The sequence below is a fragment of the Mus pahari genome, chromosome 5 (genome assembly GCF_900095145.1).
Source record: "Mus pahari chromosome 5, PAHARI_EIJ_v1.1, whole genome shotgun sequence".
Classification (NCBI taxonomy): Eukaryota; Metazoa; Chordata; class Mammalia; order Rodentia; family Muridae; genus Mus; species Mus pahari.
Window position 1 is genome coordinate 100,576,873 of NC_034594.1, and position 20,375 is coordinate 100,597,247.

Here is a 20,375-nt window from a genome sequence, read left to right on the forward strand (position 1 = left end):
AAAGGGAGAAGAGAAGGGAGCCATGTGGGTCAAAAACCTTTCAGGAACACAGTGAGATAAGGAAACCACTCTGATCATTGTCCCATCATTCTCCTGGCCAGGATCCTGGCAGTCATTATTCAGAGCTCTGAACTACTCCTTATGGGAGCAATTTAGATAAATGCAGCCTGCTCTCTGCTTTGCATTAGAAGCCTGAGTCTATAGGAATAGCCTCAAAATGCAAGCTGGAAATCTTTTTCAGAGCTCCGGTTCAGCGGATAACAAAGCTACTCTCTCACCAGTAGAGTCTATAAGTTCTGGAGGTTTTTTTTTTTTTTTTTTTTTTTTTTTTTTTTTGGTTTCAAAACTACTGAAAACCACGAATGAAATTCATCCAAATAGTAGAAAAGTCAACCCTGAATACTCTGACTTGGAGTTTCCATCCTGGTGAACTTTGCTTTCCTATAACTTTGAGGAACTGCTAAAGTAGCTATTTCGAAATACTTGGCTGTTCCAATATGCCAGGAAGCTTGCTTAGAGGTTCCTGCAGCTTGGTAAGCTCTGTGCAGATGAGGGGATGGGACCTTGCAGGAGTAATTGTCCCACACCCTGGGAAGGGGCAAGGCAAATGGCTTGGTCATCTTGGTGCTTGTCATACAAGGATGAGAACCTGGTATCAGATTCCCCCGAATCCCGCAAAAGCTGGGTGTGCAGTTTCAGTACTGAAGAGGCAGAGGCAGGGACGCTGGGGCTCACTAGCCAAATTGATAAGTTCAAATTTCAAGCCAGAGACAGACCGTGTCTCAAACAACATGGACAGGTCCTGAGGAACGAGAGCAGAGGCTGATTTTAGATCCCATAGGCACTAATACACATACATATGTGTGTTTACATGCACATATATATGTATGCATAGAGATAGAGATATAGAGATATAGATATACACACACAAAATAAAATAATAAAACAGGAAGCAGGGAAGGCATTCCTGCATGTAAGGAAGAATAGCCCCTCCTTTCATCAAACCTTGAGCCCAACATCCTGTTCCAGCATTTTATCTGTACAGCCCCATCATGTTTTGTGTTTTATGAGCCCACAGCACTGATCAGCGGCAGCTTCCACAGTCAATGGGCAAATAGTCAGCGAATGCTCGTTTTCCTTAAGACCACCCACTCTGCCTCCATGACCAAACTCCAGCCAGCAAAGGATTTTCTTCCTGTTCTCTCTGAAGCTAACTTGCCTGACAGGAGTCTTACCCTTTTCCCAATGAGCTTCCTGTCTTGCCACGTGTAGGAGGAGCCACTGGAGTACTCACTGCAGGTGCTTGACAGCGATAGCTCACTGCTGCTGCTGCAGCTGTTGCGAGGACAGAGGTGATCAGGGATGACAACCCCTGAGCCAGAGTGTTTCAAGGCAGGGGTTCCTGATTTTGCATTCTGGAGGTGTTCCTGTAAAAGCAGGACAGGGCTCAGCAAAGTATTGGCTTAAGAATTAAATACCCAATGATCTTAGAGTAAGTGGTTAAAAGATCAGGTTTGGGAACCACACAGATCTTAGGCTCAGTGGTGTGTGTGTGTGTGTGTGTGTGTGTGTGTGTGTGTGTACATGTGTATGCATGTGATTGGGGAGGCTATCTGGGGAGGGTTATGTGAGCATGGATGCTCAAGTCTGTGGAGACCAAAGGACAACCTCAAGGTGTCATTCCTTGTTTCTGGTTTTTAATGTGAGTTTTTGGGATCAAACTTCATGTTTGAGAGACAAGCCATTTTAAGTACTGAGCTAAGTCGTGCCACATGCCCAGCCCCCCCCCCTCCCTTAGCTCTGCTCCACACTGTTTGGCTCCAGGAGATTATTTAGCTTTGTTAGCTATGTTTTCCCTATCAAATGCATTGCAACAGTAAGATCGGGTGTAAATGGCTAACACAAGAGTGATGTGAGGTTCCAGACATGAGCATATACTTATTAAGTGTCTGATCTACAGAGGGTGTTCAGCTTATCTCAAGGTACCATTGTTATCACAACAATGGGTTCTCATTGTATCCAGCCATCCTGTAAGAGATCAAATCAATATCAAAACAAGACCGGGGCACAAGGAGTATAGCAGGAGTATAGCTGGTGGGAGAATGTTTTACTACCCTATATGAGATCCAGGGTTCAATCTCCAGCTCTGCAGCACAAAACGAAGCAACAGTAACACACCCCAAATTCTCCAGATGGAAAAAGACACATTCTTGCCTACAGGACTCAAGAGCATCGGCAATAAACTTTAGCTGAATGGTACAAATCAGGTTCTATACTGCTACAAAAATGGCATTCTTGCGCTGATTTCTCCCAGAGGCCTCATTTGTAGAGTGGGCAATATCACTCCTAGGTTCCCTTCTTGTGGGGAGATTATTCTATGTCAGCTATCATATACACCCCAGTTTATCTGTGCAGACTGGCAAGATACCATGTGCCGCAGGAAGGCGCAGAGCTAAGGCGTCATGTATCGCCATCCGAGGTTTGCTCGTGTCGGGTCAGCTGTGTGAATGCTAAGAGCCTCCGTATCTCACAGATATGAACCTCACACAGAAGGCTCCAGAGGTTAGAATTCTAGAGACCTGCGCAAACCACAGGCAGCAGATAAAGTGGTAGCCCTCCATCCACGTGCGTCTCGACAGCCACCTCGCAGGTGTAACGGAGGAAGCTCTGCAGAGTGGACAGGCTAACTTAATTTAACATCCGAATCCAGAACGGGAGCTCTTCATTGCTGTCTAATTTTGGCCTATCTTTAGAATGCCTTGTCTGAAACTCTCCAGTCGGGAGCCATCTGTCTTGGTGTCACTCGCAGAGGTGTGAAGCCTCTTACTTATGCAATTTATTGACATTTTATGGGTGCCATTAGTACCTGAGTACTTATCACTGTCCTGCAAATGCAACTCTAAATGATGGTGAGAAACACCCCAACCTGCTCCCCCACCCCAACCCGGCAGGCAGCCATGATGGGAGAGTACTTGTGGTCAACCTTAAACCCTCACAGAGTACAGAGGGCACATTTAATTTTCTTGCTAATCAATAACTATAACACTCAATCATTTCATCGCCCTTGCTAAAGTTACTTTATTTTTTGCTGCATAGTGATCTCTTTAAGTGATTGTTTTAAAAATGCCAAGAATTTTTTTTTCATATCTTATTTCTCCCTGCTGAAATCTGGGACTTAGAGTCAGGACAGGAGAAACTTGTCTCAAGATCCAGTTTTCAGCACTATTGGCCAACGATGTCCTTATATATTGTTAGCTACAACTTAGTTAAAGTTAGTCTATACTTGCTTCTTAACAGATATCTATAGCGAGCCGAAAGCTCTATTCACTTTCTTTTTTCAGATCGGGTTTCATCCAACCCTTGATGGCTGGTCTTGAACTCACTATGTACCAAGTCTCTCAATTACTTTCTGTTGTGACAAAATGCCATGACAAAAGCGACTTAAAGGGTGAACGGTTTCTTTTGGCTGAGAGTTTCAGCGTATTACAGTCCGTCACGGCAGGGAAGATGGGGAGTGAGGCAGGTGTGGGGAGTAGCAAGCTGGCTGGTCATGTTTCCATATTCAGGAATGGACTTGAGTGGGTGTAGGCTACACCCCTAGTGACCACCTCCCTCCACTGATTCTACCTCTCCAGTGTTCCAGAGCATTCTAAAAGAGTGTCACGGGCTGGGAACCAATTGTTCAAACATGCAAGCCTATCTGTGGGGGGCACTTCACATCCTAACCACAACACCAAGGATGACTTTGAACTTCTGATATTCCTACCTCTAATTCCTCAGGCTTAAAGGCACACAGTGTATACAGTGTTGGAGTTGGAACCCAGGGCTTTGTGTATTAGTTCTCTGCCAACTAAACTGCATCCTTTTATCCCTCTGTGGCTCCATCTTGCAAGATAGCCTGGCATCAATGCCTCTGCTAGTGTAGACATGTAGAAGTCATCCCTATGTAAACTTCCAGAAACATTCCATTAGCTTCACTTGTACGTTAATGCTTGAAAGGTCTCTAGCCTAGTTATGTTTTGTTACGGGATTTATCTGGTGGCACTTGTTAAATAGAACAGCTTCTGCTCTGATAGATTTCACGCACTCTCCAGGAAGCAACTGGGACTGCATCTTGCCATGTGACCTAGAGTTAAACACCTCCAATGGCTTTCCGTTCTCTGCATGGGCTCTGGCGACTTTTTCTTCTTTCTTCCAGGATAGGAGAGTTTAGATGTGATCCCTCGGTCTTGCCCATCTCTCCCTACCCACTGACTAGCAAAACCACATCTGTTTGTACAGTTCAACTCAACACCTAGGCTTGAGAAAGCAGAAGCCTTGTCCAGGCATTACCCATGTGCACAAACCCTGGAGAGGAGGGATTAAAGTGACAAGAAACTAGAATGTAGCAGATGGGTAGACTTGAGAAAGAACTGCTGGCTCTCTCAAGTTGACCTTGAGTGCCAAGAGAGATGCTGTATAAGACACTTGAGGGAGGCGGGGAAAGTCAGCCTATGTAGTGGGAGAGATTAAATAAAGATTGTGTATTAAAACATGCTCCTTATGTGCATACAAATCATATGAGGGATCTTGTTCAATGGCAGCCCCTCATCTGGTACTTCCACCAGAGCACTTCCAATGTGTGCAATAAAATTTGTAAGAACTGGAAATTCCACTCATCTTATAGAATTGAAGGCTCTCTCCCTTTGAGACTCCATTATATGATCTGTGCTATGACGCCATAACTTTCTTAATACTCTGGAAATGGAAGGGAGTGAAGGCTCTCTCTTCAGGATTCTAGTTCGATGCATACAGTGCCTATCTCTTCTACTGTTCTCCGATTTAAAGCCTATGGCTGAGAGCCTACGCCCATCTTACTAAAGTTCTTCTGAGAGGTAACTGTCTAAGCTCTCTTTCTATGGAGCCACCTTCATCTCTAGCACTGCTGGGGTGGAGAAGCCATAGAACATGGGTGTGGACTGCCTAGAGAGGAATTCTCCACTAAAGGGAGGTAGAGCCAGTCTGCCATTTGGGAAACTCCAACCTTGCCTACTTAATTTAAAAGGCATGCAGACTAGAATTCAACTGTCATGCTGTACACCTGGCTTTCCTCTGATGTTTGCTCTTATCCACCAATCATTATCTGCTCTGGTTAATAGCTGTTCTGTGGTCAAGCACTTGACTTCTGAGGTTTGAATCCCTGTACTTCAATATCCTAGCTCTTTGATTTTGGGGGGAAAGTTACTTAACCCCTTTGTACCCCAGTTCTCTTTTCAATCAGTAGAGTTCACTTCTTACATCAGGTAATTATGAAGGTTGGTCAATCCCCAAGCATATGGTAGAGTTGAGAATTTCTAGGTGTTGCTGTGCACACACACACACACACACACAAACACACACACACACACACACACACACACACNACACACACACACACACACACACACACACACGCATGCACACGCGCGCACATGCTCACACATACATTGAGGCTCTTCAACTGAACTGTAAATGTATAGACTCCTCATCAAAGAACCTTGTGCCCTCCCCCAGCCTTGAGCAGGCTGGCTCAGACTTGTTTGCCACAGTTGCTAGCTCACCTAAGGTGGAGGCTTCTGACCTAGGTAAAGTCTTTTGTCCTCCACATCTGCAGCTTCATGCAAGAAGCTGCCTGCTGAGCAGCTCAGCTTGTTTTCCTGACAGATCCTGACAAAGAGGCCAGGAGATCCTGGCAAAGTGGGGGATGGGTCCCCCCCCCTTTATAAGCTCAGACTCATAAGTATACATTGAGCCTCTATCAGAGAGCATTGTCTTGGCTCCTTATTTCTCTCACCGCCTTTCCCATCCAGCCCTAACTTTCCTTTCAGGAACCCAGTAACCTGTGGCCTCTGGTGGCTTCATCACCTTATTTTACGTCTATTAGGATGCTGCCAGCATCTGATACTTTGCACATAAATTCTCAGATAGCTTTATTAGACAACAACACAAACTGGGTACACAGTATTCCTGGGGATAACTGATAGAAGTTTCTGGAAACACATTCGGGTAGACAGGTTTCTTCATCTTCCTTCCTATGACTGTGGGTAAGTTATCCCCTGCCATGCACTTATTTCATGTACCAGGCCCATTTCCCTTCTGCTCTCTGCAGATGCAATGTCTACTACCATGTCTACTATTCATGTAGTGATGCCTTCTACCATAACAGATAGCCTGCATCCCTGAGAACTGTGAGCCCAAATGAGCCATCTTGCCCTTAAGTTGCCATATTGGTTATTTTGTTACAGCAAAAAGACATGTAAGTAAGATTCCAAACCCAAATCTTAGCCATAATGTTACAGTGTCCAATAAGGTGCAACATAGGGAACCAACCAACCAGAGACCCACATACACATGCATTCTTCTAGTCACAGTTGTCAATGGAAATATATGGTGATGTTTATTAAATACCATCTTTGTGGAAAATGCATATTGGTTTCCTTTCCAGCATTATCTTATTTACATCCACTTAATTGGTAAAATCCATACCTTGGTCCACAACAAATGTCTCTTTTACATTCCGTTCCAGATTACCAACTTGAATGGTTCATGTATTCATATATGAGAAATGCAAAATAAAAGCTACAGTTTCAGTTTAATGATATATAGAAACACAGAGACCGGAGCCAAGAGTTTCTTTCATAAAAACTACAAATTTTCAAGATTCATAATCTTAAGGTCACAGTATAGATCAGGGGCTGTGAGGTCTTTGCAGATGTAGAAAATGACAGTATTTTACTGAAATGTCATTCCAATTTAATGAGAATATTTATATCAGATATGGAATATATTATCTGCAACTGACAAAATTATATGGCAAAATAGAAGTCTCATTTTCTACGACTTGCTCCTGCCATTTTTAAACCTAACAATTTTCAGTATGCATTTATATGACTGTTGTGGTTTTTTTTTTCCAATAACTCTTTTTAAGCCAATGCAAGTTAAGAGCTGTCGTGGTTAAAGTTTTAACAAACAAGCACAAAGAGAACCCAAACGACAGGGGGGAAAATGCAGAACCCATGAATTTTTAAGAGTTCATATCATGAGGAAAGAAGAGATAATATGGGACGTGGGCTTTAATAAAAAGCTCCTTGACCATTACTCAGAGATTCTGATGTGTAATCAATACCCAAAAAGCTATCTTGGGGACAAAGCCAAGATTTACAACACTTTTGCAAAGAGTGACACTTCCTGCTTACTCTATCAACAGGGGAACACATTATTGAATTTCAAAGAACACAAGAAAATAAGGTGTTGCTCTCTGCCTGAGGATGCTTTAGAGATGTATCTTGTGGTTTGCTTGTGACATCAGAGTAGATGGAAGTAAGAAAACGACCTAAACACCATTCCACGGATACAGCTGGGAGACTCACATGCAGCTCAATAGCTGTCCATGACAGTGTCAGACTTTGGCTTCCTCCTGCCTCTGAGCGCAGATCACCAGATGAGAGAGCCATGACATGTGAGTGGCGTTTCTAAGATGAAACCAAGCAGAGATGTTGGGTAGCATTACTTTATTTCTTTGTTTCAGAATCTGACTTGGGACTGACAGACTTCTAAAGAGTTTGGTAGTTCCCTTCAGGAGAAAACATGTCAGAACCCACGCAAGTCTGTTCTTGCTCATCAGAGTTCTCTCTGTGTGTGTTTGTATTTGCAAGTTGCATTTTATAGACAACATTCACAATTTTACAATCTGACAGTTTGCCTGGGTAAATTCTTAGAAGAAAATAAAAAGATGCACTGGGTTGGGCTCAGTTAGTAAAGTATTGATGTACAAATGTGAAAGCCTGTGTTTGATCTTTAAGACTCATAAAATAGTCTTTGCAAGGGAAGAGCATGCCAATTGATGACCCAATACAATGGTCAGTTCATAAATGTACATAAAGTAACATTAAACAGACTGAGCCGGTTGTACTGATATATTTAGGAATATATATATATATATATATATATATATATATATATATATATGGATATAATAACAATTAATGAAAATGTCTATTATTTGACAGAGAGCAAGGAGTGGGTTATATGAGAGGCTTGGAGGGAGGAAAGGAAAGAAGATGATGATGTAATTATAATTTCAAAAAATAAAATAAATTAAAAAAAAAAGACAGACATGATCATGTGTGCTTACTACAACAGAGCTGGAAATACAGAGACAGGAGGAACACTGGGCCTCTTGCCAAGCCAGCCTAGAAGTTGGGTTATTTCCAGGTCAGTCAGAGACTATGTCTCAAAAAACATCTCTGATGTAGCAGGTTTCCCTCAAGGTTGACCTCTGACTTTCACAGGCACTCAAACATACACTACAGATATAGTAGTTGGCATATTGATAAGTGATAAGAAAAACATACCTTAATACATTTGCTGGCTAGTGTGACCATTAACTTTTGATACTCTCATTTAAAAAGTGAAAATAGTCACAAGGTTAATTTTATTATGTTCAGGCATGGTTAAAAATCTAAGTGAATAATTATAAAAGTGACCTTATATCTAAATGGTACTGATCTTAGGAAATCTTCCTTTGGACACATTTTAACTGAAAGTTATTAGCGTCATCTGCTTGGGACAATTAATGTGAATAGAAAATAATTGCATCAGGGACCTGGGGACTCAGAAGATTCTGTGCATTAATACTTAACGTGCTATTCAATTATATAGTGATTTTTTTTTATTTCAGTTTTGTTTGGGAGACCTGCTACAGTGAAGATTTTTCACTATATTAATTCTTATACTAATTGCTAAGGCTTTCCAATGGATACTAAATTTGATTTGTTTAATGGCAAATACAATAAAACCCATGATTTATGTGTCATGTTTCTGCCAAGCTAGTGGCATTAAAAAAAATGATCTCTGTTATTCTGGTTTGTCTTGGTCATAACTTTGATAATTTCAGAGTTCAAAATATTCTAATCAAGTGGGTGAATAATGTGGCCAAAAAGACCCTTTCTAGCATAGAGTGAACTTGTTCCATACTGAGGCCAATCCAAGTGCTGGGAGATAGCTTATGGAGTGAAATGTTTGTAGCAACAGTGAAAAGTCCTGAGATTCAATCCTCAGAAACCACTTAAAGCTGAACATGGTAGTACATGCATTTATAATTCTATAATCCTGTGGTGAGATGGGAGATGGAGAGATCAGAATTATCCATGAGCAACTAGCGAGCTACACATAGTGGTAAACACCAGGAGAGCATGTCTCAAACAAGGTAGAAGGTGAGGATCACCATCTGAGGTCATCCTCTATCCTCCACATGTAACCTGTGGAATGTGTTTTTCCCAAATACACATAAATCACAACACCTCCCATGCATGAAGGAGGAGGAAGAAGGAGGAGGAGGAGGAGGAGGAGAAAGAGAGAGAGAGAGAGAGAGAGAGAGAGAGAGAGAGAGAGAGAGATTGAGATTGAAAAGTATCTTAGATTCTCTGCTATTAGGAAATGCGAGGGGACTGTAAGATTGGCTTTGCAGGGGTCACTTTGTCCCAGAAAATTGGTCATGTTGTCATAGAAAATATAAATTCAACTAAAATGACTGTCATCCATCTGTTTCTATTATCAGGGTAAATTTTCATGAGACTTCTGTATACTTGGTTAGCTAGGCGCTCAATAAATCTTTGTAGGACACCTCTTGAACAATGTATACTCTATTAGGAAAATACCTCATCGTAAAGCAATGTTAATGATAGCCCTCCCCCTGCCCCCGGCTCTAGGTAGACCAGTTGTCCTTATTAGCTGAGTTTTAAACTCCTATTTGCTTGTTTGTTTCATATTTGTACCCATTTCCTCTCTATCTGTATGTCTGTAGAGACACTTTAAAAACTTGCTGACAGTTGCTATAAAAATTCAAAGTTTTTAAGGCTACTAAGACTCCTATCAGTATTTACCAAAATGGCACAGTTTCTGTATGATTTTTATAACACCTTTCTCAAGTTCTTTCTGGGATCTAGGATTCCCTATTGTCAACTAATCAGAACCTGTCATAGTGTATTATATTCAGTAAGTACCCAATTAATGCTCATTACAGTCCAGAGAGAAAAAGATGTTCTTAGACTTTCTCCACCAATGTACAGGTTTAAAAGACTGAGAGAGTGCCAAACGAATTATATTTTTAAGACCTAATGATACATTTATCAATATGCAAACAGCAGCCGCAGTTATGGGAAATGACATTAAACAAAAGAAATGATGATTTTGAGTGGTAGATCACGTGATTTGAGGGAAGGGTTCTCTGTAGGTTAGATAGCTGACTTCTCATTCCCTTCACGCTCGTGCGCCTCTCTTCTCAGATATATGATGTCACTATTTAACATACTGCATGAATATGTGTCTGTCAAAACCTACCCTCTTCAATGATGCATTGTGTCACTGGTTTTTATCTAATTGAGCAATCTAGTCCCTTAAGCAATTTAAGGGAGAAATACTTTTTTCTTTTGATATGAAGTTCCTAGGTATAGCCCATTATGATAGGGAAGTAAAGGTGTGTGTGTGTGTGTGTGTGTGTGTTTGTGTGTGTGTATGTGTGTGTGTGCCCACACATGTGCGTGTATGCTCACACAGCATGCATGCAGTGAATATGCAGAAGCAAATGTGTCACAGTGCATGTGTGGAGATGAGGACAGCCTTACACCTCAGTCTTCTCCTTCTACTTGACCTGACACAGGGTTTTTTGTTGTTGTTGTTGTTGTTGTTGTTCTTCATGGCACACACCAGTTCTTTCAGGGACTTGACTACCTCTGCCTCTCATCTCCATGTAGAAGTGTTGATATTATAGATGTACCCAGATTTATATGGGGTCTGAGGATTCAAACTCAGGTCCTCATGCTTGCATGGCAAGGAAGGGCTTCATCGACTGAACCACCTCCCTAACACTCGTGGGAAAATTTAACTAAAGACATTGACAAAGGGAGTAATACAGAATGTCAGAATCTTAATTAGACTCAATCTAATTAGATGCATAGTCTCTATTATACTTATCAATACTTCATGTTCACTTCATGTTAGTATCCCTCCAGATGCAATCACTTATGTGAAACATTTAAGTTTCAAATCTCTAACACAAGATTCCTAGATATAATTTGGTTTTGATATAAAGGATAGGGCTGGTGAGATGGCTCAGTAGGTAAGAGCACCAGACTTCTCTTCCAAAGGTCCGGAGTTCAAATCCCAGCAAACACATGGTGGCTCACAACCATCCATAACAAGATCTGACACCCTCTTCTGGAGTGTCTGAAGACAGCTACAGTGTACTTAAATATAATAAATAAATAAATCTTAAAAAAAAAAAAGGATAACAAAGTCACATACACAGAGGGAGGGGGAGGGGGAGGGAGCGGGAAAGAGAGAGGGACGCACACACTCCTGCTACCTTGATGCCCCCACTATAATGAACTTCCAGGTCACAGTCTGGTTGCTAACTGGATTATCCACATGCTTATGCTTAGCCATCTGTCTTCTACAGTCCAGGATCACTTGCCCAGAAAATGGTGCACTAGGCTCATCTTTATCCATCAAGACAATTTCCTATAGAAATGTCTGCAGACCAACTTGATAAAGACAATTACTCAATGAAAACTATTTTTTTTTACTTTTTTTCAAATTTTTTATTAGATATTTTCTTTATTTACATTTCAAATGCTATCCCGAAAGTTCCCTATACCCTCCCCCCGTCCTGCTCCCCTACCCACCCACTCCCACTTCTTGGCCCTGGCATTCCCCTGTACTGGGGCATATAAAGTTTGCAAGACCAAGGGGCATCTCTTCCCAATGATGGCCGACTAGGCCATCTTCTGCTACAGATGAAGCTAGAGACATGAGCTCTGGGGGTACTGGCTAATTTTATCAAGTTATTTTAGGCTATTTCAAGTATGCAGTTAATGCTGATTGGGACAATATATAGGTATATATGTATATGTGTATTTATATGTATATGTATGTATATATATATATATGCAGTCATATATAACTATACCAGCAGAGCAAATTGGATTATTCTAACCACTGCTACAAATTTCAGCTTTGTTGCAGTTAGAATAACAATCACTGTATGCAGGAGTGGGGGTTGGAAAGTTCTGGAAGAGATAAACTATATTCGAATTCATAGCAAAGACACATTGCTCCCACCAGCATAAACTATGAAGTGTGACTCAAGACACAGCATTGTAAGGGCAGCCAGTATCTAAGTTGCATATCAGATCAGTTGTGTGCGTGCGTGCGTGTGTGTGTGTGTGTTCAGTAGTCCTAAGGCAGCCTAAGACAAGACTTAGGGATGTTCTCTTTAACAGACTGTGCCAAGGACAGGTTGTCCTTTATCTGAGGGGATCAAGGTGAGTGCTCCCTTGAGAGTGGCAGGAACTGATTCTGCAGCTGTGTGGTTAATGATGGCTGTGGAGAGTGGAGATCAGAGCCAGCAGAGCGAGGCTGGAGGGCCAGAGTTTTCCATTATGTTTCTCCCATTATTTACCATGCTGCAGTTTCTCAGATGCTCATTGAAGGCTTAGTGCATCGAACAGAATTCTGCCTCTAGGTTTGGGCTCGGAACATGATGATGTCTTAACTTCAAGGTAGTGATTGCTAAGGCCAGGAAGGCACCACGACTTTATTTAGTGGTTGAGGTGAGGTCAAAGCTGAGCTCTTCATCTGAGAAGTCTGGGGACAGTGGGAAATGTGCTAGGTGAACCACAGAAAGAAAGTGATAAACAGCTTTTATTTTTATTGTTGTACTTCCTCAAGTTTGGAAAGGAGGGTGTGACATTTTCCCTGCTAGGATTTCAGAAGTTAATAGCTTTGCTTTAGAGTAAAACAAAGACAATAAAACAAAAGGTTATGTGGCCATGAGTCCCATTTCCTCATTCATATTCCTTAAGATAATTAATCTAACATTATAATCATGTGCACAGCTTCCTTCCTCTATTGAAAAAGGAGCATCTGGGGCCACAGAGATGGTTCAGCAAACACAAGCAGGATTATCCAAGTTTTGATCCCCAGAACGCATTCAGAAAGCCCTGTATAGGAGTGCATGCCTGTAATCTCAGAGCTGACCAGTGGACATGGAGAGGAGAGTCCCGGGAGCTTGGTGGCCACACACACACACACACACACACACACATTCAAAAAAAAAAAAAAAAAAAAAAAAAACAGTAAGAATAAAAATAAAATTAAGGCAGAAAAGTAAAGGGCAACATTTGGATGTCAACTTCGCGATTATTACATGTGCATACATGGGCAAGGCAATACACATGCACACATGCATGTGCCACAAAGACAAATATACACACATGAGAATAGGCATGCATGCATTGGAATAATGGACTCCACAAACACGGATATTTAGGTTCAGCAACAGAGGATGGATACGAATATTCTTTAAGGTTTTTATTTTTCTTATTTTTAATTGTGAGTATATGTTCACATGAGTGCAAGTGCCCGCGGAAGCGAGAGGTACCTGATTTCTCTGGATCTGGTGTTATAGGCACAAGTGTGTGCTAGGAACTAAACTCAGGTCCTCTTCAAGTACAGTCAGGGCTCTTAGCTGCTGAGCCATCTCTCCAGCTCTATGAATATGTTTAACCTGTTATCATCTAACACCCGGATTTATTTAAGTTGATGAAAGCTATAATTATCCAAAGTTCAACCCTGGATCTGTTTTATGTTCACCAAAGTTGCTCTTTTCATCTTTTTTTCTGGAGAAAAATCTCTCAGTTAAAGGGAGGGCTTCTCTTCCCACTGTTGTTTGGCTTCCTGTCTTAATTACAAAGTGAGATGGCCTGCCTCTGCCATTTGAGCTAGTGTCCAGCTTACTTTACACACCAGCTTTCCCTCAATACTACTCTCAACATGCTCTCGATGGTTCATCTTCTTTGTCAACTTAATGGGATGGAGAGTCACCATGGGAACACACTTCTGAGTGTGTTCACGTGGGTGTCTCTCCAAAAAAACCAAAAAAAAAAAAAAAAAAAAAAAAAAAACCCAACCAACCAAACAAAAAAAACCCTGTTTAATGGAGAAGCCCCATTATACCTTTATACCTGTGAGTAGCAACATCTATAGGCTGAGACCCTGGACTGATAATTAAAAAAGAGAAAGCCTGCTGAGTACCAGCACTCAGTCCTCTGTGCTCCCTGATGGGTGTAATGTCATCAATGACCTTCTGCTTCAATCATTGTGCCTTCTCAACTACGAGAAGCTGCACTCTCAAACTGTGAGCCATGACAAACCCTTCGTTCCTTGAGTTGCTTTTGTTAAGTCTTTGGCCACAGCAATGAGAAGAGTTACTAATAATGGAGACACTTTGGAAGGCAGATAGGAAAGTTTGAGGATGCAGCGATTCCCTGAGATCTATGTACCCACCACTATCGTTACCATGGCTCAGCACCTGTCCCCGCCAGCAGGAACACAGTTCAACTCCCCACTGCTATGCAGATGCACCTCTGTCTATGCAGATGTTCCTTACCTGCTCCTGCCTCAGTCTTGCTGCTCTGAAGCTTACCATAGGCTTCTGCTCCTCCCCTGCCTCCTTCTCTGTGTGACTAGCTGGCTGCTCATTTGGATTTGCATTGCAAACTGCTCACCCTTCCTGATATAGCTAGTGACCTGGATCCCCTGAACTGATTTCTTTTAAAGTGGTTTTTCTTTTCTAATTTTAAAGTTATAATCAGTTATTATTGTGTCTGTATGTTTGTGTGTACTTTGTGAGTGGGCATTATGTGTCACAGTTCATATGTAGAAGTGAGGACAATTGGTTAGAAGTTGGTCCACTTTTTCAACCACCTGGGTCCAAAGGATCAAACTTGGTGGTAAATACCCTTACCACCAGCATTTTTACTGGCCTCTTGTGACTGCTGGTTTCATCCACTACAGTATTGTTGTAAATGGACTTGCATTCACTTCAGAGAGCAGAGCCAATCTCCTGTTCTAGCCTAGCTTTTAGGGTCCCATTTCTATTCCTCTGAGTGAGTCCTTCACTGAGGCTATATACAGTATTTCCCACCCTCTAATCCCACATAGCAGGGGCAAGCCTGGTGAGAGGTCTCAGAACATTCTCCAAGTATCTTTTGATAGTGCCAACATCCCAAAGTATCCCATCACCTGTATGAGATAGAAAATATCTGTGTGCTCTATTTAAGGGGAAGTGTTTCCAATAAGGCAGTGAATCAGATACAACTTGAGAGAGACACTTTGTTCCTTTTGTAGGGTAATAGAGCAATTTTCATAGTTATGTGTAAGAATTGCTCAAAGTAAGCTCAATAAAATTACCCCAAATAGCTTAGCCTGAGGAGTATAATTTCTGTATGGAAGCTTTACTTACCAAACAACCGTCCCCTATTAAATACACACATACACACACACACACTGAACAAAAACAGAGGCCTTCACACTCTTGACTCTCATACTAGACTTATATTTTTGCCCTTCTCAGAAACATGATTTTCACCAGCTATTCTAAATTCCATAAAGAATGATTACAGCAGATTCTCAGGTTAGCATTTCATGGGCTTTGGTTCTAATACATTAAGAATTTATTATAAAACTGAATATTACATAACTTTGTGTTATATAACAGAGTATTATATGGTCATTTCTTAGATTCACAAGAATTTGAGCCCAGGACAGAAAAATCATTTTTGGTAAAAGTTGATGTTTAATTAATTATGCCTTTCTTTCCATTTTTGGATATAGATGTGAAAACACATTATCTGACCTTGCCATCTTGCTGACAGATGCAGAGGGAATGTCTTTCAAATGTTCTTTGGGAAGACATTTAACGAATATACCCGTCATGGTGCGATCTCACTTGAGTCTAATTTTTATCATTATCTTTTAAGGTCTATCACAATAACTCTTGTTTCAACAATTCTTTTCCCTAACAACATTTCTTTCTCTGCGTGTCTATCGTCAGTGAGGTCTCTGTCTCACTTTGGACAGTGCCTTGGCTCATGCCATTATTTTTCACCCTCCTTTCTACTTCTTTAGGATTCCTGTTATAAAATGCTTTTGAACACAATTATTCCACAGCTATATTCAAAACCTTCTTCAAGGTTCTCCACTACTATAACAACATGATCATCTAGAGGCTGCCTAAGAGTGGAGCCTTCAGTGGCTACAAAGTTTCTCTGAGGTCAGCATAGGTAGGACGGATGAGAACAGTCAAAGGATTTCCTTTTGGGAATGTCTGCTCATCAGTGCATCAGGAAACATTTATGAAGCCTCCACTGTGTACAGAATCCTGATAATAAGCTATAGGAGGTGAACAGAAGGTCATTAGTTCAACCTATGAGATCAATGAAATGCCCAAAATGCACGGATGAGGAAAAGAATTCTAAAGAATTCTAAAGGCATCACAAACAAAAGAGGTCATGGCAGAGGGGCTGGGCTGAGGCCTGGTGGATACAATGTTTACTTAGCATGCAGGAAGCCCAGTGTGGGACCCTGGCATGCATGGTGGTGTATACCTGTCACCCCACCACTTGGGAGGTGGAGGCAGGGGGACCAGAAATTTAAAGTCATTTTCAGCTCCATAGAATGTTGGAGGCCAATCTGAGCTACGGGAGATCCTATCTCCCAATAAATAATAGTAGGGTAGTATTATTTGGGGAAGTGACAGGGACTGGGGTGGGGAGGGGTGCTTTCAGTGTGTTAGCAGCACAGGCTAGCCTGTGGCAGGAAACAGTCTACATAGCAACTTCATGCAGGAGGCAAAGACTGCTCTCACAGCCCATCTCCATATCTCCTTGCCAGGGCTTTTCACACAATATAACCTCACAGTGAAACATGATGGTGGTTGGGCCTTCCATGGGGCAGGTAGATCAGACCTGTGGGCAGATGAGCAGCTAGTTCCTGAAGGTGGCTCAGGCTTGCCCTGGGTCCTCTCTAAGTGTCCCTTTTGTCTTTGGCTGTGAAGCAGATCAGAGGGAGGAAGTGAGTCAGTGCAGCCTGAACTTATTCTGGGATCTAAGAGATACAGAAATGCCTCAAATTTCCATTTTTATCGCTAATTACTTTAACAGGTTCTTTAATAAGTGCCTCCCAATTGCCCCTGCTGTTCCATAAAATTGTCTACACGGCCTTTTTTTTTTTTTTTTTTTTTTGCATTTTTAATCATGTTTTAGTTTTCAAAAGTTCTAACTCTCCAGCAGCTTTCTGCTTTTTGTATTCAGGGGGTTGGATTTCTCTTCTGATTTCACTAAGCTACACAGATTAGAAGGAGGGGAAAAAAGACAAATGTTTTTCTTTTTCCTTTTTTTCAAGATCTAATGGAAACCACACTGGTAGTCCCTGGAGTTTAATGTACCATTTATTAAGAAGAAATAAGTTACCTTCTGCTCCGAGCAGGAAAGAGACACCCGCCTTATGAAGTCCTTTGCCTGAATTTACCTTATAGAGGGCCATGTTACTATGCTGAATAAGTCATTATTCTAGTTTTTAAGGAACAGGAAGCTAAGGTGGTAGATGCCAAGGAAGTTGTCCACAGTCTCAGGACTGTGTCTATCCCAGGGAGAATGCATCTGGAACTTTCTCTGGGGTCGGTTTACTGTCTCAGATTAAACACTTCTCTAAGACTCAGCTTCGCCTCTCCCATGGCAGGAGGGTACTAGTGACCCCACTGGGATCTTTTACGAAGCAAGTCTCATATCATAAGAGTTGCTTATTTCAGCCTAAAATGCTAAGCTTATGTTTCCGTTCCATTCCCACTGGATGAATTACGTTGTCATGGTGATTTTATTTTTCCCCTAAATGATTTAAACTGTTCTTTTCAACCCCACCTTTTGGGTGAAGAAACGGATCTAAGAGTTAAAATGGCTTGCTGAATGAAGGTCTCATAACTAGTGCTTCAAGCCCAGAAAGCCCTATTACAGAGTTCATGCTTGTAATTTTACTCAATTAAATTCACTTAATGATGGTTTGTCAAGGACAATTTACTAAAATAACAATATAAATTAATTAGACAACGAAATGGACTGCATAGAATTAAGGAAATATCTTCAAATGCAATATATCTTTGCTGTCTGGACTCAAGCACAAGCCATCCATTTAATAAAAAATATTTTACTAGCATGAGTGTTATATTATGATCGTCTAACAATGGCTTATGTGCATTTACCCATCATGTCTAATGCGATTTTGTCATTTGCATACATGCATATATAATGCATTTGACCTTACTCACCCCATTATCACCTTCTCTTGTTCCCTCCCACTCCTGCTAATTCCCTTCCTCTTCCCAAAGAGTCATAGAACGTCCACGTCTCAATGTGTAACTCAATGAGTTTCATGACTGTTTCTTACAGAGGCGTGGGCAAACGGTTATTTACAGAAACAGAGGCAATTTGCCAGTATCCGCAGCACTGGAGGAAATGTCCCCCCTCCCCTAATAACTGTGCACCATGATTGCTTTTACTGGCTATTGGTTCTTTCTTAAGTTTCTCCCTGTTTTCTGTTCAAGGAAACACAACTCTGTTCACACGTGTGGACATAACAGGAACACAAAACTAACCGCAGTGACCCCTAAAAGAGAGTGCTCCCTGAATTCTAGGTTATGTAAGTTTTCATAAAACTTTTTCTCATTAAATCTTTACAGTCACCCTTTGCGGTAGAAAACGTCATTGCCTCGCCTAGTCAGATAGCAAAACTGAAGGAAAAGAGTATCTGAGGTCAAGGGTTTGAGACTGCCACCACCTACTCCCTTTAACACCCCATTCTCTGCCTCTAGACGGTCTTACCCAGGCTTTACTTAATACTTCGCTGCTGCCGTTACACTGCACAGGGGTAACATGGTCCCCGGCACCTGGAACTCGGGGAAGGGCACCCTGACTAGCTCCTCCCAGGGCAGTGGGGCATAAAAAGCCTCAGCAAGGGCTTCTTTAGAGCTCTTCTCTTGGCAGTCATAGTTAAGTGTTAGCTTAGCTGAGCTGTTACATACAAGAACAAGAGGAAAACATCCAAATTTCTGGCAGGAATGGGAGTGGTACTCTTCAGGTCCCACCCCTTCCTGGAGGATGAGCCCTGCCTGCTCGGCAAAGGCTAACAGCTGGGAAAGGAGAATCATTCTGCTTTGAGGGTGTGGCCACTGAAGATTTGGCATGCCCCAGGGCACAGCTCCAAACCCAGGCGCGTGGACAACACTGTGTGGTGGGAGTTCTAAGCTGGAATGAGGGTTTGAGGGATGGATATGATGATATATCCTTGTAAATGTGCATGAAAAATGAAGAGAAACATTTTTTTTTTAAAAAAAGACATAAATGATTATGAAATAAGGCAGCTGTTTCAGCTGATACAAGACAGCATTATACCCCAAGTGGTTTATAACTAAAATAAAGTTAATTCTGTAGGCCACACGATTTGATCACACCAAGATTACAGCGTTTGTTTGAGTTGCCTCCTGGTGCACTGTGGGTACCTTCTTGTCATAATCCTCCCAGACAGAAAGGCCACCCCCTGTGGCTTCTTTTAAAAGGCATCAAGCCATCACTTAGGTTCTAACCGCCTTCTGTAACTGGCTCCCAAATGGCCCAACAGTAATCCCAGCACACATGGATTAGTTATTTTTTTTTTTAATTGAGACAGGATATTACATATTTAAAATCTCACATAGTAAACACATGATGAGTATCTGAGGATGACCTTGAACTCCTGATCTTCTGGCCTTCAAGTCCCGAGTCCTGGGGTCAGAGGCTAATGTGCGCCACCACATCGAGTTATGCAGCCCTGGTGGGTTTGTGTTTGCTAGGTAGGTACCCTACCAACTGAGCGGGGCATCCCGGCCTCAAGTCAAACTATCAACAAGAATTTGGGGGCACAGGCACATCTAGGTTTTACAAAGATTGAAAGATGAAAGAAAGGTTTTACTAGGCAATTCGTGGCCGAGGTCAAAAGGTGTGACATCCTAACATTTTCTGAAAAATTTTCAGCAAGACCGCAGAAGTGAATATGGGGACATGAATATGGGGATGTACCTCAGAGGGCAATAACTTGTGTTAGGTCACACAGTGAACAAGTAAAGAGGAAGAGTTGGGATGACAACTACTCTCCTAAATACCTGCTTCCCCCTCTAAACCTTATCCTTCCCAACTGTTCCTCTGATGATGAACCTGGCTGTGGCTTTTCATTTTCCTTCCCTGGGTATCAAGCAAAAGGTCTAGAGCACTGCTTCTCTACCTTCCGAATGCTGCGACCCTTTAATACAGTTCCTCATGTGTGGTGACTCCAGCCATAAAATTATTTCATTGCTACTTCATGACTATAGTTTTGTTCTTGTTACGAATCGTAACATAAATATCCGACATGCCACTCTTAAAGGGGTTGAGGTTGACCCACTAAGAACCACTGATCTAGAAGAAGCAACTTCACAGGGACTTTGCTGG

The 20,375-nt window shown here is 41.8% G+C and overlaps 1 protein-coding gene across 1 annotated transcript in view; it reads right to left on the reverse strand.

The window, feature by feature from the left end:
* Positions 1-20,375, reverse strand: part of Nckap5 (NCK associated protein 5) — an 809,936-nt gene that overhangs the window by 120,761 nt on the left and 668,800 nt on the right. Inside the window, exon 11 of the mRNA XM_021198000.2 lies at positions 1,236-1,427. Coding sequence (XP_021053659.1) covers positions 1,236-1,427 — 192 coding nt within the window. The remainder of the gene's footprint in view (positions 1-1,235; positions 1,428-20,375) is intronic.